At 37.0% G+C, this 22,065-nt stretch overlaps 1 protein-coding gene across 9 annotated transcripts in view; it reads right to left on the reverse strand.

Moving 5' to 3' along the window:
- PAN3 (poly(A) specific ribonuclease subunit PAN3) overlaps positions 1-22,065 on the reverse strand; it is a 148,394-nt gene that overhangs the window by 112,998 nt on the left and 13,331 nt on the right. For all 9 annotated transcript variants that reach the window (XR_008426421.2, XR_008426420.2, XM_053920737.2 and 6 more), the window contains 3 exons: positions 3,888-4,009; positions 3,023-3,089; positions 915-985 (listed from right to left, as the gene is read on the reverse strand). Coding sequence is in view for 7 of the 9 variants with exons in the window: in XM_053920737.2 (XP_053776712.1) it covers positions 915-985; positions 3,023-3,089; positions 3,888-4,009 (260 nt within the window). In the remaining 2 variants the exon portion in view is untranslated. The remainder of the gene's footprint in view (positions 1-914; positions 986-3,022; positions 3,090-3,887; positions 4,010-22,065) is intronic.

Raw genomic sequence — 22,065 nt, forward strand, 5'->3', positions numbered from 1 at the left:
CAACTCAAAGGAATCAAACTGTAATAAGTTTTAATTTTTACTTGTCACAGAATCAGTCCCTATGACAAACCTCAAAATCTATGCAAGGTTGCCCTAGCTGGTGTGACTCAGTACTGGGACTGGGCAACAGCATGTGAACCAAAAGGTCGCCAGTTTGATTCCCAGTCAGGGCACATGCCTGGGTTCCAGCCTGGGTCCCCAGTTGGGGGTACATGAGAGGCTAACAATAGATGCTTCTCTCTCACATTGATGTTTCTCTCCTTTCCTCCCTCTTTCCCTAAAAAATGAATAAAATCTTTTTTTAAAAATCTATGCAAGGTCTGTCAACCTCAATTCCAAATAAAACTAAATTAAATTTCTAGTATGAAGAGATTTTATTTTATTAACCAATGTCACCCCAATAAATTCAATATAATATAATTAAAATGTATGAGGGGGAAAAAGAGATTTTAAACTATTTTTAAACAGTTGGGCCAATTACGAAAAGTTGAAGATTTTAAGTTTGCCTTGTAACAAGGAGTTTAAATTATGGAAGAAATCTTTGAAAATTAGACATAGCAGTCAGAAAATAATGTTAAAACATGATCAATACACCTAAAATGAATCAACAGCAACTACAACATTAAAGTCGATGTTATCTTAAAAAGAGAGTATCTTAAATACGGAAAATAAGCAAAAATAAACCGAAGGATTTCAAGCCTTTACATAAAACATTTCTATTCCATGCACAGAGATGAAATAAAATTCTACATACAGGGGATATATAACAAAGAAAAGGGTAAACAAAAAGAAAGAAAAACATTACAGTCCATCAAAAGCCCTCTCCCCACTTAAGATAATATTGACCATGATGTAGATAACCACCAATATCACCTCTACATTCCATTTAGCTTCAAAGTTTCAATTGTACCTACCTTTCTTCTCTGAGAGATGTTGAGGGCACCAAAGTCATTAAACAAGGATGAAGCAGGTGAAGTTAGAGGATCTGGAAGGTAAGTTACATAAGTTTCCACACACACAGCTCCAGTAACCCACAAATCTAATAACAAGATTTTGTTTGCGATACTTACAAAAGTAATGATAATCACATACTACACTAATAGTTAAACTCAATGTCTCACATACAGTGGATGTTCAAATATTTTCTGAGTGAATGAAACACAAATTGAAGAATACTTGATTTAGCTAATACTCAGTACGCATTTATCCAGAAGCTACGCTGATTAGGATGCTTCTGGTTGCGTAAAAATAAAAGAATAATCAAATAGAGAAAAAAAAAAAAAAAGGTGACTCTTAACCACATCATAAACACATTAGAAATGTGTTTATGAAGAAAGTCTACCTGCAATAAATGTTTAGAGACAAAATCATGAAAAAAATTTAAAAAGGGGGTGAAAGGGGAGGTAGTCAGCCATACTCTGAGTGGTCAGACTTGGAATTTAACACTCAGGCAAGGCCCTAAAATCATCTACTCTACAAAACAGTCCATATTTTTAAGTTTATCACCAGATATTTGATATTCTTACTAAAAAAGATAAATTAAGTTATAAAACACAAACATAAAAATTTTGTAGATTCAGAGTTCTATTACTCTATGGCCAGAAATTACAAACTTAAGTCAGAAAAGTTTCTGAAAAGGTGTGTATGATATACATTAAAATATTTTATCTTCATTTCTGACCTTTAAGTTAATCTTATGTTTCTCTTTAAACTGTGTGTAAAATCCTTTAAAAATATAGTACATAGTCTCATTTAAAGAAACCTTAATTTTGTTCACAATGTAGTACACAAAGATTGCTGCTTAATATCTCTGGCTTTTTATGCCTGAATTTTCCTAGCGTATCCTTCAATAGGATTAACATTAATTTAACATAAGTAATAATTCAAACAGAAAGAAACTAATAAAATAGCAAGATATAGATATTTTTATGTAACATACATTCAAGGCACTTAAAATAGGTAAATTTATTCATCCTTTATGCTACCTTTAATAGAGCATAAAAGTCAGCATATAAACTCATTGGGAATGCCAAAAAATACTATAATTCTACAAATTAGCTTATAATAATTTTATTCAATATATTAACATGTTGCTATAGTTTTCTACAGCAAAAGAAATAAAGAATGAGATTTCCAAATAGTTATAGAAAACTGGCACACAAGCACAAAATGTCTATCACAGGAAATAATCAAACACATAAATTCTTGATGTCATCATTTTTTAATAATTGTTAACATTTTACTGATGCAGAGTATTAATACTCAATTGTTATATACCTTTTTTTTTTTAAATCACCCTTCCACATTTATTTTTAAAATAGGAAAAAACCTGGCTGGTGTAGTTCAGTGGACTGAGTACGGGCTGTGAACCAAAGGGTCCCCAGTTCAATTCCCAGTCAGGGCACATGCCTGGGTTGCAGGCCAGGTCCCCAGTGGGGCATGTGCTACAGGCAACCACACATTAATGTTTCTCTCCCTCTCTTTCTCCCTCCCCTCCTCTCTCTCTAAAAATAAATAAATAAAATATTTTTTAAAAAATAAAATAAAATAGGAAAAGATATCTGGAACTTCTATATCAGAAGTCTTAAAAATGTCCATAATCTTTGAAACAATAATTCTGTATCTAAGAATGTTTCAAAAAGAAATAACTCAAAATATGAACATGGATTCATATACATAATCAAATATTGGAGTATAATTAATTTTTATTTTTTAAAAAATAGAAGAAAAATAGTCCAGTAAATTATGAAAACAAGAGAATTCAATTTATAATTATCAAGAAGCATCCATTAAAAATATATTTAATGTAACCTTAAAGTATTATTATGTACATACATACTTAAGAATTATGTACCATATACATGAGGAATACAAATCTTAATCATTCTCTGAATATAAAATAATCAATTATTTTTATTTTCTTCCTGACACTTGTCCATAATGTTCAAAATTTCCACAATGGACATACTGTTTTTAGAGTCAGAAATACACATATAGAAGAGGAAAAGGAACCAAGTCTTACCATGGCCTGCATATGGCTTGGCACTGTCATTTAGAAGGCTTGGGGAGCTGCTACTATTAGTCATTCTCTGAAAAAGAATATATATATATACATATATACAAAAAATATCACTAGAATTAAGAATATTCAACTGAAAAGTTAAGACTGACCCTCTCTGCTTCTTCCCCTCCTACCCGTTTTTCACATTACTAATATTCTGATCACTGGTGCTTGGGTAACAACAATCTATGCAAACTTCCAAATACTCTGTATAACACATCAAATGAAAATTTTACTCACTAGCTAGGTATTTAAAACCAAAGCTGCAGACCTATTTTGAATTACACATCTCTAATTTATCAGCCTAGACAAAACATGTAACTACTAAGTTTCCTTGTCCACAAAATTTAAATTCCAGTATCTATCCAGTAAGATTTGAAATGACTATGTATAAAGCCAATAATGTTCTCTAATATCTTCTCCCAATGCATATTATACTTCATGTACCTTATAGATTCTACAAAATTAGGCTATTCTCTGTTCTCTAAACATACGTATTTTCAACATACTCCATAACCCCTATGATGTCTCTCCATCCTGAAAGGCCTTCATTCCATAACCACAAAACACACAGAGGAGTGAAACTAGTCTCTTTCCATCCTCTACATACTCCATGGTCATCCCAACCCCACTCCCACCCTTGAAAGTTCACCCTGACTCTAACCCTAAAAGGAGATGAGATGGCTTAACTATATCCCACCTACCTTGTTATCTAAAATCCCACCTCCTGACAAACACATTTAGGAATAAATGAAGACTTTAAATGCTCCCCACCCCCAGAATAAACTTCACTGTTTTGTGCCATATAAACTCATACTAATAATACCTGCATCAAGGGATACTTTGTTTCTACAGGGCTTCCAAATCCATTGACTCCAATAAAGCTAGTGCTGAAATAGGAATCTGTGAGACTGGTATCAGTTAAAGCACCTCCATCTATTCCAGGAACTGAAAGAGAAGGAAAATTCAAATATTTAATTATTTTAAAGCACTAACATTAATGGAGTTTCTGTGTTCCTAAATAACTTTCAAAGTGTCAATCTCTGTCACACTTATTTTTATTTACCTATTCATAACAAAAGGCAAGACCAAATAAAATTGGCTCAGCTCTAAAAATCTGTTAGATAATGCTCAAGTTGACTGGTTTTTTTTCACAGAGATAGTAATTTATTTTGTATTAGTCACCTAAAAGTCACCAAGCACAACATGAAGAAATAAAACACACTTACATTTCCAGTTTTTTTTTTTTTTTTTTAAGTTAATCCTCATTAGAAGATACGTTTTTATTGCTTTTGGTGTAGGGGGAAGAGAGAGAGAGAGAACCCATTAATGTGAGAGAGAAACATCAATTGGTTGCCTCCCATAAGTGCCTCAACTGGGGATCAAACCCCAACCCAGGTATGTGCCCTAACTGGGAATCAAACCCATAACCTTTTGGTGCATGGGACAATGCTCCAACCAACTGAGCCATGTGGCCAGGGCTCCAGTCTTCTTTCTTTAACTTTGTAAGAGGCCAATAGAGTATATAAAGCACTGCAATTTCTCCTGGGCATCTTCATATGGTTAAAAAAAAAAAAAAGGCAAGTTTCTCAGGACTGTTTCTCATAAACATCAAATGAAAAAGACCATATTATACAGTTCAGTAAAAACAATTCTGCAGAGGTAGAAATGGGATACAGTTCAGAATGACATCCTGTCTGTGGATTTTACAGGATGATTTGAACTAGTAGAATAATCTACCATATACCAACAAAGTCATAGACAATTTGCTTTAGATACTACTTCCTGGTAAGTACTTGGAATGCTGCTAGTTTTAAGTTGCTAGTTAACTACAAAGCCATATATTTTATAAATCAACTAAATGGTAGCATTGCCCTCTTCTGGGCAGAGCCTCTGAGAACCACTGAAACCACTCCCACTTCTGACTAAGAAGTAAACTGAAGAAATGCTGATAGATGGATGTAGGGTGCTATAATCTGAATTTCTGTATACCCCCAAAATGTATATACTGAAATCCTAACCCCCAAAGATGATGGTATTAGGATGTGGGGCCTTTAGGAGGTACCTAGGTAATGAGTAGAGCCCTCATGCGTGAAATTAGTGTTGTTATAAAAGAGACCCTAGAGAGATCCCTAGACCCTTCCCCCATGTGAAGACACAGCAAGGAAGTGCCCATCTATGAACCAGGAAGTGGGTCCTCACCAATCACCACACAAAATCTGCCATGATCTTGGACTTCCCAGCTTCCAGAACTGTAAAAAATAAATTTCAGTTGTTTATAAGCCACCCAGCTTATGGGATTTTGTTAGAGCAACTTTACAAAAAGACTAAGACATAGGGATTCCTTGGAAACAATCTGATGTCATTTTTCTTTTCTGTTTAAAAAATTTATTTATCAAAATGTCCACAATTAAAGTGTATTATTTTCATGATTACAAAAAATAATCTTTAAGTCGGAAGATGGCGGCAACATAGGTGGGAGCGGAATCCACTTCCCCGCAACGCCAGGGAAATACCTAGCTGATCTGAGGAGCAGAGCGAACAGCCAACAGTATTCCAGCATATACGAAGATCAGAGACCAAAGATAGAGGACACTGAAAGATCTGACGGTCTTCTTCCTGCCTTCTTTTATCTATTTCTATGTTTTAATTTTTGTTAAAATTCCTTCTTATCTTGCCTCCGATCTTTCTTTAATCCTTCTTCCCTCCTTCCTTCCTTTCCTCCTTTCCTATTTCCTTTTTCCCTCCTTCCCATCTTTGGGGTTTTTTTTTTTTTCGTTTTCTTTCTCCCCCCCTTTCTATTTTTCCCACAGGTGCGACAACAAAACCTGGAGTGCTGAAAAGACTAGAGTTAGACCGTGTTAAACACATAAACATCAGCTCAAGACCAGTGAGCACAGGAGAGTAAGGAGACAGCACCACCGAATCCCATTGGCATTCTACCATAGAAGTTCATATCATAAACCCAGGGATTCAGAACAAAGCAATTTAAGAAGCAGAGGCCAACAAGAAGAGCCTCACAAACAATGGGAAGACAAAGAAACAATTCCCAAATGAAAGGAAAGGAGGAAGTCTCAGAAAGAATACTAACCGAAAAAGAGGCAAGTCAACTATCAGATACTGAGTTCAAAGCAATGGTCATCAGGAAGCTCACTGAGCTCTCTGAGCTCAAAGAGAACTACCAGAAACTACAAGGAAACTACAATGAACTCACTGCAAACTATATCAACATGAAAAAGGAAATAGAAACTATCAACAAGAGCCAAGAGGAAATGAAGAATACAATTTCTGAATTGAAGAACACAGTAGAAGGAATTAAAAGCTGACTTGATGAAGCAGAGGATCGGATCAGCGAGCTGGAGGATAAAGTAGAAAAAAACACCCCGAAGGAGCAAGAAAAGGAAAAGAGGCTCAGAAAGAATGAAGAGGCAATAAGGGAAATGCAGGACAACATGAAACGTAACAATATCCGTATAATAGGAATACCACAAGGAGAAGAAGAAGAGCAAGGGATAGAAAACCTGTTTGAAAAAGTAATGATGGAAAATTTCCCTAATCTGAGGAGACAAAAAGTCACCCAAATCCAGGAATCACAGAGAGTCCCAAACAAGAGGAACCCAAAGAGACCCACTGCAAGACACATCATATAATTAAAATGGCAAATTTCCAAGACAAAGAGAGGATCTTAAAGGCAGCAAGGGAGAAAAAGGAAGTAACATACAAGGGAGCCCCAATAAGGTTAGCAACTGACTTCTCAATGGAAACGCTCCAAGCCAGAAGAGAATGGCAAAAAATATTCCAAGTAATGAGAACCAGAGGCCTCCAACCAAGACTACTTTACCCAGCAAGGCTCTCAATCAAGATAGAAGACCAAATAAAGAGCTTCCCAGACAAAAGAAGTCTAAAAGAATACAGCTCCACCAAACCAGCTCTGCAAGAGATGCTAAAGGGACTGCTTTAAGGAAAGGAAGGAAAAGAGAAAGACAGAGGAACACAGATAGGAAATAATGGCAATGAATAACTACCTATCGATAATAACCTTAAATGTAAATGGATTAAATGCTCCAATCAAAAGACATAGAACAGCTGAATGGATAAGAAAACATGACCCACACATATGCTGCCTACAAGAAACCCATCTCAGGACAAAAGACTTACACAGACTGAAAGTGAAGGGCTGGAAACAAATTTTCCAAGCAAACGGACAGGAAAAAAAAGCAGGGGTAGCAATACTCATATCAGACAAAATAGACTTCCAAAGAAGGGCCATAAAGAGAGACCCACAAGGTCACTTCATAATACTCAAAGGAAGAATCCACCAAGAAGACATAAACATTATAAATATATATGCACCCAACATAGGAGCACCCAAATACATAAAGAAAATCTTGGAGGATTTCAAGAAAGATATTGACAGCAACACAATTATAGTAGGGGATTTTAACACCCCACTATCAAAAATGGACAGGTCTTCCAAACAAAAGATTAACAAAGATATTGTGTCACTTAACAATACCTTAGAGGAAATGGACTTAACTGATATATACAGAGCTTTTCATCCCAAAGAAGCAAAATACACATTCTTTTCAAGTGTCCATGGAACTTTTTCAAAGATAGACCACATGATAGGACACAAAGCAACCCTCAACAAATTCAAGAAAATTGAAATCATATCAAGCATCTTCTCTGACCACAAGGGTATGAAACTAGAAACCAACCCCAAGGGTAAAAACCCAAAACACTCAAAATCATGGAGACTGAATAGCATGGTATTAAACAATGAATGGGTCAAGAACGAGATTAGGGAAGAAATCAAAAACTTCCTGGAAACAAATGAAAACGAACTCACAACAACCCAAAACCTATGGGACACAGCAAAGGCAGTCCTGAGAGGGAAGTTCATAGCAATACAGGCCTACCTTAAGAAGTTAGAAACAGTTCACACAAACAACCTAACCCTATGCCTACAAGAACTGGAGGAACAACAACAAAGACAGCCCAGAGCAAGCAGAAGGAAGGAAATAACCAAGATCAGAGCAGAACTAAATGACATAGAGACTAAAAGCACAATTGTAAGGATCAATGAATCCAGAAGCTGGTTCTTTGAAAAGATAAACAAAATCAACAAGCCTTTAAGTAGGCTTATCAAGAAGAAAAGAGAGAGGATCCAAATAAACAGAATTAGAAATGAAAGTGGAGAGATTACAACTGATACCACAGAAATACAAAGGATCGTAAGAAATTACTATGAAGACCTATATGCTAAGAAATTTGAAAACCTAGATGAAATGGACACATTTCTAGAAAAATATAATCTTCCAAAACTGACTGAAGAAGAAGCAGAAAACCTGAACAGACCAATATCAGCAAAGGAAATTGAAGCAGTCATCAAGAAACTCCCATCACACAAAAGCCCTGGACCAGATGGTTTCACAGGAGATTTCTACAAAGCATTTAAGGAAGAACTAACCCCTATCCTTCACAGACTATTCGAAAAAATCCAAACTGATGGAAGACTCCCAAACTCTTTTTATGAAGCCAACATCATCCTAATCCCAAAACCAGATAAAGACACAACGAAGAAAGAAAACTTCAGGCCAATATCGCTGATGAACATAGACGCTAAAATTCTCAACAAAATATTAGCAAACCGCACCCAGCAATATATTAAAAAGATCATCCACCATGACCAAGTGGGATTCATCCCAGGAATGCAAGGATGGTACAATATTTGCAAATCAATAAACATAATACATCACATCAACAACAGCAAAGACAAAAATCACATGATCATATCAATAGATGCGGAAAAAGGGTTCGATAAGATACAGCACCCATTTCTGATAAAAACACTCAGCAAAGTGGGAATAAAGGGAGCAGTCCTCAACATAATTAAGGCCACATATGAGAGACCTACAGCCAACATCACATTCAATGGACAAAAACTTAGAGCTTTCCCACTAAGATCAGGAACAAGACAAGGATGCCCTCTCTCACCACTCCTATTCAACATAGTATTGGAAGTCCTAGCCACAGCAATCAGACAAGAAAAAGAAATAAAAGGCATCCAAATTGGAAAGGAGGAAATGAAACTGTCACTGTTTGCAGACGACATGATAGTGTACATGGAAAACCCTATAGACTCCACTCAAAAACTACTCGACCTGATAAATGAATTTGGCAAAATAGCTGGATACAGAGTCAATACCCAGAAATCAAAGGCATTCCTGTACACCAACAACGAAACTGCAGAAACACAAATCAGGAAAAAAATCCCATTCGATATAGCAACAAGAAAAATAAAGTACCTAGGAATCAACCTAACCAAGGAGGTAAAAGACCTGTACTCAGAAAACTACACAACACTGAAGAAAGAAATTAAGGAAGATACAAACAAATGGAAGCATGTACCATGTTCATGGATTGGAAGAATTAACATCATCAAAATGGCCATACTACCCAAAGCAATTTATAGATTCAATGCAATCCCTATTAGAGTACCCATGACATATTTCACAGATATAGAACAAACATTGCAGAAATTCATATGGAACCATAAACAACCTCGAATAGCAGCAGCAATTTTGAGAAAGAAGAACAAAGCAGGAGGTATCACAATACCTGATATCAAACTGTATTACAAGGCCACGGTAATCAAAACAGCCTGGTACTGGCATAAAAACAGGCACATAGACCAATGGAACAGAATAGAGAGCCCAGAAATAAACTCAAATCTATACGATCAATTAATATTTGACAAAGGAGGCAGGAGCATAAAATGGAGCAAAAACAGTCTCTTCAACAGATGGTGTTGGGAGATCTGGACAGCTACGTGCAAAAAAATGAAACTCGATCACCAACTTACGCCATACACGAAAATAAACTCAAGATGGATAAAAGACTTAAATATAAGCCGTAACACCATAAAAGTCCTTGAGGAAAACATTGGCAGGAAAATCTCAGACATTCCACGCAGCAACATCCTCACAGACACATCCCCTAAAGCAAGGGACATAAAGGAAAGAATAAACAAATGGGACCTCATCAAAATAAAAAGCTTCTGCATGGCTAAAGAAAACAGCACCAAATTACAAAGAGAACCAACAATATGGGAAAACATATTTGCCAATGATACCTCAGACAAGGGCCTGATCTCCAAAATATATAAAGAACTCACACGACTCCAGTCCAGGAAGACAAACCACCCAATTAAAAAATGGGCAAAGGACTTAAACAGACACTTCTCCAAGGAAGACATACAGAAGGCCCAGAGACATATGAAAAGATGCTCAGCATCACTAGCCATCAGAGAGATGCAAATTAAAACCAAAATGAGATACCACCTCACAAGGGTCAAAATGGCCATCATAAACAAATCCACAAACAAATGTTGGAGAGGATGCGGAGAAAAGGGAACCCTCGTGCACTGTTGGTGGGAATGCAGACTGGTGAGGCCACTGTGGAAAACAATATGGAATTTCCTCAGAAAACTAAAAATGGAACTGCCCTTTGACCCAGTAATTCCACTGCTGGGATTATACCCTAAGAACACTGAAACACCAATCCAAAAGAATCTGTGCACCCCAATGTTCATAGCAGCACAATTTACAATAGCCAAGTACTGGAAGCAACCCAAGTGCCCATCAGCAAACGAGTGGATCCAAAAACTATGGTATATTTACACAATGGAATTCTACACAGCAGAGAGAAAGAAGGAGCTTATACCCTTTGCAACAGCATGGATGGAACTGGAGAGCATTATGCTAAGTGAAATAAGCCAGGAAGTGAGGGACAAATACCATATGATCTCACCTTTAAGTGGAACATAAGCAATAGAAGGAAAAAGCAAACAAAATATAGCCAGAGACATTGAAGTTAAGAACAATGTAACAATAGCAAGGGCGGGGGTGGGGGGTGGGGGCGGGGACAGTGGGTAGAGGGGATTACAGGAACTACTATAAAGGACACATGAACAAATCCAAGGGGGAGGGGGGAGAGGGAGGAGGGAAATGGGTTCACCTGGGGTGGGATGAAGGGATGGGGAGAAAAGGCATACAACTGTAATTAAATAACAATTAAAAAAAAATAATAATAATCTTTAATGGTTATCTTTTAAATTAGTGACTGCAATTTTGAGTGTCGCTTTAGAAAATAATCAGAAACACCTGTAGATTTGTATGTAAAGATGATCAGTCATCATTACGTTCATTTATGTACAAGTATTAAGTGTTATTTTAATCACAAAAAATTAGAAACAATGTGAAACGCCCAGTAGAAGAATGATTAAATTCTGAATACTATGAAATAAATAAAAATCATGGTAATTAATGTCTGGGATTTATTTTATTCTCTAGCAAATCAAAACAAAAACTGGAAAGAGGGACAAAATAAGACTTGACAAACATTGATCATTATTGAAGCTGAGTGATAGGGGATTATTATACTCTCCTCTCCTCTTTTATCAAAGTTAAGAAATTTTCCATGATAAAAGGCTGCAGAGAATGAGGATAATAAATATTAAATAATGGTGTGATAACTATTTACAATGGGAAGTGAAAAGGGAACACATTTTTATTTACAGTATAATTGTGAGTACTTATATATACACACACAGAATATAAGACAATAAAATATACCAAAATGTTAATCTTGTGTTATCTGGTTGACTGAATGGAAGAGGTTAGTCTTTCTCCTCTCAAGCAAAACCCTTATGGCATCTACTCCTTATCTTTTCCTAATAAAAATAGAATGGTTTTCAAAAATAAGAGTACAATATCAGAATCTAGTTATTTTTAATGTAGCATGTTTATTTCAAATGCTTCTTAGAAATTTATATCCAATTTTCTCTTTTATTGTATTAGCTGATATAAAATATGAAGAAAACTATTACTGAACATGCCAGAATTCAAATATCTATGGTCAATGTCTTTTCTTACTCGACTTTAGGTAAGATCCACTGAACTAAAAATAAGTACCTAAGCCTAAAAAAATTTGCAAAATGAATTAATATTAAATTGCTATCGGAGGACAATAAATAAAGCCATCTTATAAACATTGTATCCTTTAAAAATACTTTATCATTAAGAAAGTTCTTCCTAATATATTATCAATTTTATGATTTTCACTATATTAAAATTGATTCATATTCCTTTAGGATACACAGTTTTGAAAGAAGAAATATGCTCCCTACAGAAGACAATCTTTGAATAGGTTTAACCAAAAAAAAGGGGGGTGGCATGGAGGGAGGGGTTAAATATAGCCAATAATTAAGGGTTCATTTTTCCACACAAATACCCAAAACTCTAAAACAACTAGAAGAAAAGATAGAGGGAAAGCTCCTTGACACCGGTGTTGGAAACAATTTTCTGAATACCAAAAATGCGCAAAAATAAACAAGTGGTACTATATCAAACTAAAAAACACATCAAAACAAACAATCAGGAGAAACCAAGATGGAGGCATAGGTAGACACACTGCACCTCCTCGCACAACCAAAAGAAGGACAACAACAATTTTTTTTAAAAAAACAACCAGAACTGACAGAAAATCGAACCACACGGAAGTCCAACAACCAAGGAGATAAAGAAGAAACACTTTTCCACACCGGTAGGAGGGGCGGAGATGGGCAGCCGGCCAGACAGGACTCTTAGCGATGTGGCCAGACCCAGAGATTTGTGGACTGTGGAATGAACCGGGCAGGCAGTGCGACCGCTAGCAGACCCCACGGCCCCACATTCGCGCACAGATAAACTGGAAGGAACAGCGGGGGAGCGAAAACAGACCACACAACCCAGGGCTCCAGCTCAGGGAAATAAAGCCTCAAACCTCTGATTGAAAACACCTGTGGGGGTTGAGGCGGCAGCAGGAGAGACTCCCAGCCTCACAGGAGAGGTCATTGGAGAGACCTACAGAGGCCTAGAGCGTGCACAAGCCCACCCACTCGGGAACCAGCACCTGAGGGGCCCAGTTTCATTGTGGGTAGTGGAGGGAGTGACTGAAACCCGACAGAGAGTGGAGCAGGCGCCATTGCTCCCTCTGGGCCCCTCCCCCCCATACAGTGTCACAGCACAGCAACCAGTGCTACCCCACCCTGGTGAACACCTAAGGCTCCACCCCTTTACATAACAGGCAAGCCAAGACAAAAAAAAATGGCCCAAATGAAAGAACAGATTAAAGCTCCAAAAATAATTCAACTAAGCAGCGAACAGATAGCCAACCTATCAGATGCACAGTTCAAAACACTGGTAATTAGGATGCTCACAGAATTGGTTGAATTTGGTCTCAAATTAGATGAAAAAATGAAGGCTATGCTAAGAGAAACAAAGGAAAATGTACAGGGAACCAATAGTGATGGGAAGGAAACTGGAACTCAAATCAACGGTGTGAACCAGAAGGAAGAAAGAAACATCCAACCAGAAAAGAATGAAGAAACAAGAATTCAAAAAAATGAGAAGAGGCTTAGGAACCTCCCGGACATCTTGAAACATTCCAACATCCGAATTATAGGGGTGCCAGAAGAAGAAGAGGAAGAACAAAAAATTGAAAACTTATTTGAACAAATAATGAAGGAGAACTTCCCTACTCTGGCAAAGGAAACAAACTTCCAGGAAGTCCAGGAAGCTCAGAGAGTCCCAAAGAAGCTGGACCCAAGGAGGAACACACCAAGGCACATCATCATTACATTACCCAAGATGAAACAGAAGGAAAGAATCTTAGAAGCAGCAAGAGAAAAGGACACAGTTACCTACAAAGGGGTTCCCATAAGACTGTCAGCTGATTTCTCCAAAGAGACCTTACAGGCAAGAAGGGGCTGGCAAGAAGTATTCCAAGTCATGAAAGGCAAGGACCTACATCCAAGATTACTGTATCCAGCAAAGCTATCATTTAGAATGGAAGGGAAGATAAAGTGCTTCTCAGATAAGGTCAAGTGAAAGAAGTTCATCATCACCAAGCCCTTATTATATGAAATGTTAAAGGGATTTATCTAAGAAAAAGAAGATAAAAAATAGGAACAGTAAAAATGACAGCAAACTCACAGTTATTAACGATTGCACCTAAAACAAAAGCAAGAGCAAACTAGGCGAACAACTAGAACAGGAACAGAACCATAGAGATGGAGATCACATGGAGGGTTGTCAACAGGGGAGTGGGAGGGGGAGAGGGGAGGAAAGGTACAGAGAATAAGTAGCATAGATGATAGGTGGAAAATAGACAGGGGGAGGGTAAGAATAGTATAGGAAATGTAGAAGCCAAATACCTTATATGTATGACCCATGGACATGAACTATAGGGGGGAATGTGGGAGGGAGGAGGTGTGCAGGATGGAGTGGAGTGAAGGGGGGGAAATAAGACAACTGTAATAGCATAATCAATAAATATAATTTAAAAAAAGAAACAATGCAATAAAAAGCCAACCTATGGAAAGTTTGAAAATATTTTCAGACCATGTATCTCATAAGGGGTTAACAACCAAAATATGTAAGGAACATTTACAACTCAATAGCAAAAACAAAATTTTTTTAAACCCAATCTGAATTTTATAAATAGAAAAGGACAAAGGACTTAAACATTTTTCGAAAGAAGATATTCAAATGGCCAACAGGGACATGAAAAAGTGCTCACCTTCACTAATAATCAGGGAAATGCAATCAAAACCACATGAGATATCACCTATTTGATTGAGATTCAAATAACCTGTTACAATGGCATTATCAAAAATACAGCAAGTACTGGTAGAGGTGTGCACTGCTGGTAAGAATGTAAATGGTACAACTATAATGGAAAACAATATGGAGATCCCTCAAAAAATTAAAAACAGAACTACCACATGATCCAGCAATTTTAATTCTGAATATATATCCAAAGAAAATGAAATCACTATCTCAAAAGAGATATATCTACACTCCCATGTTCACTGAAACATTATTCAGGATAATCAAGACATGGAAACAACCTAAATATCTATTGACAGATGAATGGATAAAGAAAACGTGACACATACACAGACAATGGAATATTTTTTTAGCCATAAAAAAGGGAAATCCTGTAATTTGTAACAACATGGATGGACCTAGGGGCAGTATACAAATAAGTCAGACAGAAAAAAGTTAAACACTGTATGATCTCACTTTTATGTGGAATCTAAAAAAGCCCAACTCAAAGAAATAGAGAGCCAAACAATGGTTGCCAGGAGCTGGGGAGTGACAGAAATGGGGAGAAGTTGGTCAAAGGATACAAACTGCCAGCTATAAAATGAATAAATTCTGGAGATCTAATGTGCAGTACAGTGACTATAATGAACAATACTGTATAAGGGAGTAGATCCTAAAGGTTACCACCAAAAGAAAAAAAAAAGGTAATTATGTGATGGGGTGGAGGTGTTAACTACCTTTATTGTGGTAATCATTTTGCAATAAATGTATGCCAAATCATACACCTTAAACTTACATATGTTATATGTTTACAATATCTCACTAAAGCTGGGAGAAAAAGAAAGCATTCCACATATATACTTACACTTTCCTGTTTTGGACAATTACAGTTTTGGAAAGACAGGAATGGGAATTGGCACTTTAAGAATACTTAGGAAAATCACTAACATGTGGTATATTATTACTCCACTCTATATAGATCACAAAGTTATTAATTTTCTTAAAAGTTACTAAGAACAGATACATGTCCTACCTATATCATAGGATATTCATAGAGAAAAGGCATGTAAAGTAGATGCATATATGATTATGTTAGAGACCTTCATTACCAAGACTAGAGAATCCAGAACTTCTCATTCCTTCTACCCCTTATTCGTACAATCCACTTTAAGTAAACTTTACACCATCTCTGTGGAATAATAATTTGCAATCCACTTTAAATTAAAGGCTTACTATTTCTATGAAAGGTGTGTTACAATCTCTTTTATTGTAACTATTATATCTCTATGGAACAGTAATTAAACAGTCACTGCATAGACGAGAGTCTCGGTCTGAAAAACAACTGTGGCAAGGCTGATATTCCTTTTATTTTACAGTTAAACTATGATTCAGAGAGATTTAGATAGTTTACCTAAAGTCACAAAGCTAGTAAGTGACAGGACCTGGAATAGAAAAGCAATTTCTCTATTGCACTAAACTGCCTTTCAATTTTTAAGAGAGGGAATTAGAAATAAAAAGATGAAATTTCAAGCCTTCAGTTTTTAAATGATCATGAGACACTCCAACTTTAAACCAAAGGGTCTTACAGTACCTAAAGAATTACAACTTCTGCATCTGTTAGCAGTTACCCTACAACTTCCAACATATAAATGCATATGGTAATAATCTACTTCAAAAAAAAAAAAAAAGCCCACCCCACACCTTAACTAAATAAATATTCTACTTCACTGTTAGTCTTGCCCCCTCTGGATAAAATGAGTTTCATTCCCAAAACATTACAATAGATCAATGTTATGCAAAGGACAGTCCAATAATTTTGGTAAATGCCGGGGGAAAAAAAGCACACCATTTCTTTACCAACAACTTTTCAGGGCCATGTGAACTGTGACAATCCAAAAAAAAAAGTAGAATACTTCCCAAATTCACTTGACTGGAGAACTCTTTCTACATAGAACAGCCTGAGAGGCTGGAGTTCCAAAGAACACACTTTACAAAAAGTGTCCAGTGGCTTTCCTTTGCCAACAAGGACATCACAGACAAGATGCTGGCAATGCTATCCCAAAAGACGAAATCCAAACTTCTCAGTCTGATATTAAAAAGCCCTCAAATCTTTCCACACTACCCAGAGAGAGGCCCATACAGCATCGTTCTCTGTTCCCACATAACCTAAAGGAAAACTTTCACAATGTCTGGAACACTTGGTGTCCTGGCAAATGAGGAGGATGTCCTCAAATTCCTTGCAGCAGGAACTCACTTAGGTGGCACGAATGTTGACTTCCAAATGGAACAGTGTATCTATAAAACTGATGACATCTACATCATAAATCTGAAGAGAACCTGGGAGAAGCTTCTGCTGGCAGCTTGTTCCATTGTTGCCATTGAAAACCCCAATGACACCCCCAATAAATTCAATAAAAAAGAAAAAAGTCAAAAGGAATAACTCTGATGTCAGTGTCGTATCATCCAGGAACACTGGCCAGTGAGCTGTGCTGAAGTTTGCTGCTGCCACGACAGCCACTGCTGTTGCCTGCCACCTCTCTCCTCCTGGAACCGTCACTAACCAAATCCAGGCAGCCTTCCCAGAGCTGAGACTGCTGGTGATTACTGATCCCAGGACTGATCACCAGCCACTCACAGAGGCATCTTGTTTAACTGCCTACCACTGCTCTGTGTCACACAGACTCTCCTCTGCGCTGTGTGGACATTGCCACCTCTGGCAACAACAAGGGGGCTCACTCCGTGGGTCTGATGTGGTGATGCTTGCCTGGAAAGTTCTGCACATGCGTGGCAGCATCTCCTGTGAACACCCATGGGAGATCCCGCCTGATTTCTACTTCTACAGAGATCCTGAAGAGATTGAAAAGAGCAGGTCACTGATGAAAAGGCTGTCACTAAACAAGAATTTCAGGGTGAATGGACTGCATCAGCCCGAGTTCCGTGCTGCTCAAGTCAACCTGAGGTCACAGGTCTGAAGGCCTGCAGGTGCCCTCTGTTCCTATTCAGCAGTTTCCTACTGAAGCCTGAGGCACTCAGCCTGCCACTGAAGACTGGTTGGTCTGCAGCCCCCACTACTCACGCCACTGAATGGGTAGGAACAACTACTGAGTGGTCTTAAGCTGTTTTTCCACAAACTCTTAAACAGAATGGAAATAAGGGTGACAGAAAATAAAGTGTCTTTCTTAAAAAAGCCCTCAACAATCTGTTCTCAAACTATCATTCTAATATTTCCTTAAAGTGCTGGACTTTAGTATTAGTTTTGCCACTTACCAGCCACAAAGTCTTTGGGCAACATGCTTATAAAATGAACATTATACCATCTCTTGTAAAGTAAGAATGATGCCATCTACCCTGCAAACTTCAATGAAAGTTATTTAAAAACAATGAAACAGTATCTTTAGAATTCTTTTAAAAATCTTAATGGTGGCACAATACAAATTTATTAAAGTGAATTGTATAAAATGGCTGCATGTTGTAGTACGTAATTTGTATTTCAATAGTTATTTTTAAAATCAGTGGAGTAAAAATGAGTACCTTACACAGCTCTTTCCAAAAGATCAAGGATTAGAGTGTAAAATAAAAGTATATACATCTACTATAAAAAGATCTTTACAATAATCATAACATTATTGAGTTCTCTCTAGTCAAAATGACATACTCATTGTATATTTTCAAAGTCCACATTTGTAAAGTGCAGTAACATTAGTTATAGAGTAACATCAATTCCTACACACATACACCCCCCCAGCCCCATGTTCAAGACCCAGATATAATGAATAAGGAAAAAATACTTGGAATTAGAAATTGAGTTCTAATTGCACTATTGCCACTTACTAGATGTATGACCTTGAGCAAACAACCCTCTACATTTCATTTCTTCATCTGAAAAAGAAAGTAATACCACCTCAATCACAGGGTGTGTTAGGGACTCAAGTGAGGTAACTACTCAAAGTGCCCAGCATCTTGTCTCAAAGGTAATTACAAATGTTAATGTCCTCTTCTCTCATCTCCAGAATGTACTCCCCAATTATTCTAAGCTATTAAAATCTTTAACTCTTAAGACGCTATTTGTATCATTCATTTGACTACCAAAAGACTTCTTTTAACCTATCTTTTATTGCTATCTTCTACTATTTAAACCTTTAAATTCTTACATGTTTCTGTACTATCTATCTACCCATCTAAATTATCAGTAAACTAAGATTTGGGACTAGTTCTTATGCTTTTTGATATTCCCTAATCTAGTATTAGCACATTTGTATAAACACTTATTTACAATAATTAAACCCTTTCTCACAGTAAGAATAAAATATACAATAGGTTTTCATGTCCAAATTTTATGAAACACCCCATGCAAATGGTATTATTGCCTCCATTTTTCTGATGAGGAGATTGAGATTCAAAGATGCTAGGTGACAATGCACTGGATGCAGGCCCAACAAACAGGCTCCCTCACCCATTCAGCAGAACTCCCACCCTTTTTTCTATTGGATCTGTAGGATGAGCACAGACTGAGCAAACACAACTAGCAGTGAGCTCTGCTTCAACCAGTTGCAAACTATTGACCTTCAAAAAGTATATTTAATCTAAGTATCACATTCCTCCTCTGGAATAGATGTTATCATTTGTATTTTACAAATGGTCTACTTTCAGAGTCAGTGTAACAATAATGCAGTATACTGGCATGCTTGGATGATATCTGATGCCTATGCTTACTTTTTGTGGTTAACATTCATGTCCATTATAAATTTTATAATTTCTAATAAAATTATTTGTAAAAGGCAGCTTTTTCTTCCTGATGAAACACTACTGTTATTATGTGGAATGCACTAAGGAAAATTTTTCATGTAGCTTTTTTATACATTTTAAGATATGAAAAGGTAGCTTGGAATATTTTACACATCTCCAACAAAACCCATAGGAATCATCTGGAAGAAAAAACTCAAATCCAAAGCAGGTGGCTCAGTAGGACATATTGTTCTGTTTGAGGACGGAACTTCCCTTAAAAGCTCACAATCTCAAAACGCCAAGGGATCTATGAGAAAACAGTAATTAATGACTACGAATACTGTATTGCCAGTCCTGTGATAAAGCTTCTGTGCAGAGCCACAAAGAGACCAATTCTACACTTTAAGTTCTCCACCTAACTCCAAAGTGTATTCAACCAACACTGATGACTGCCAGAGAGAAGTGAGGCTTTAGTTAGTAGCACAGAGCACCAATCATAAGTTAAATGTAGTAGACGTTTTAAGTGCATTATTTGATTTTTTTTTACCTACTCAAGAACTGTTGAAAATTGAACTGTGTCCTTCCAATATTCGTATGTTGATGTCCTAACCCCCAATATCTCAGAATTGACCTTATTTGGGTAAAGAGTCATTGCAGGTGTGATTGGTTAAGAGGAGGTCATTAGGATGAGCCCTAATCCAATGATTCATGACCTTATAAGGAAGAATTGAGACACAGACACACACCTAGGAAAAATGTCCTGTGAAGATGAAAGCAGAGATCAGGTGATGGTAGTACAAGCCAAGGAACCCAAAGACTGCAGGCAAACCACCAGAAGCTAGGTGAGAGGCATGAAACAGTTTATTTCCCACAGCCCCTAAAAGAAAGTGACCCAGCCCTGGCCAGTGTGGCCCAGTTGGTTGGAGTGTCATACTGTGCACCAAAAGGTTGCGGGTTCAATTCCTGGTCAAGGGACACACCTGGGTTGCAGGATCGAGTTCAGACCCCAGTCAGGGTGCCTAAGGGAGGCAACCGATAGATGTTTCTCTCCCCCCTACTCCCTTTCCTCTCTCTCTAAAATCAATAAATGTATCCTCAGGACAGGATTAGAGAAAAGAAAGTAATCCATCCAACACCTTGACCTCGAACTTTCAGGTTCTAGAATTGTAAAGGAACAGATTTCTGTTGTTTAAGCCAAAAACAAAAAAGAGACAAAAGGTTAAATGAATTAAACCAACAACAGGCTAAAGAAAAGTATCTCAGTTAAAAGATTAAAAAGAAAAATTGTAAGTTAAAACAAACAAAGCACTTCTTAGTACTAAACTTTATTATTACAAGAATTTCTCTATAGCTGGAGCACTGAACATCATGCATCTTCATTCTAGTTAAGAATATTTCTTAAAACACTTTTCATATTTATTTTTAAGTAGAAAACATAATATTAAACCACAACCTAATTGAGATAAGTCCACAAGGAGCTAACAATGTGATTCAAATACTTAAGCTTTTCAGTGACCAACTAGACCAAACTTTTCCCTCTTGAACTCTGAACCGTTTGCTTTGAAGCATTCATTCCTGGGATATAAAGATGATAGATGATGGATAGATAGAGAGATATAGATAGATAGATTTTACATACCCAATCTCAACAGTCCTTTAAGATATACATCATTACTGCCCATTTTGGTGGCAGTGGCAGAGATTTGAAACCAGTCTTACTTCAAAAGCTCCAAAATCAAATATACTATATACCTCTCAATCATTCCTAAACTCTAGACTCACAATTACAACTGCCTATTATTAAATGCCTCCAACTAGATTATGTGGTAAGTACTTTTAAAATAAAATTTCATTTGTCCTTAGCTCCTTTCTCTCCCTCATCCATTCCATCCTCAAGTAACTGCTTCGCCAGATCTTTCTCAAATGTGTCCCCTATGTTTTATTTCCACTTGACCAAATCAGGTGCTGATATTTCTCCCTTCAACTACTAAAAAAATTACTCCAAATGGTTTCGCTATCTTTATCCTTAGCAGCCACAGTTATCTTTTTAAGACAGAAACCTTATCACTTCACTTAGCACAACCTAGAAGGGCATTCACAATGTGGGCACACAATCTATCACCCCATGCCACTCTCCATAATATACTGTCTATTCTGTATCACATCAAATGTCTACAGAACAAAATCGTAATTCAATGCTTCCTCTCAAAACCTTTGTGTCCTTGTTCTCACGTGCCTAGGATGTTTTTCTTTACTATGGGCATGCTTCAGCCATCTTCCAAAAAATAGTTCAAATGTGACCTCTTCAAGAAACCGTCCAAAATATCCCTGAATAGAGTTTGTTATGCATTTTATGTTTATAGCATATTACACTATGCAAAACTTACACATTTCAAAAATCTTTACTACACTATGCATTCATAGGTTGTCAGGACCATGCATCTTTTCTTTGCCCCCAATACCTGTATATCTGGCACAGAGTTGTTCAATAAATGTTCTGTAATTAAGCTTTCTCTAGTCAGTGCCCACAGTACACACATACTCACTTACTAAAGAGTAAGTCATCTGCATAAAATATCAGGCCTCCAGAGAGGCAAACTAATATTGTTTTAAAATCTGCAAGATCTG

This window comes from Desmodus rotundus, chromosome 3 (genome assembly GCF_022682495.2).
Source record: "Desmodus rotundus isolate HL8 chromosome 3, HLdesRot8A.1, whole genome shotgun sequence".
Lineage (NCBI taxonomy): Eukaryota > Metazoa > Chordata > Mammalia > Chiroptera > Phyllostomidae > Desmodus > Desmodus rotundus.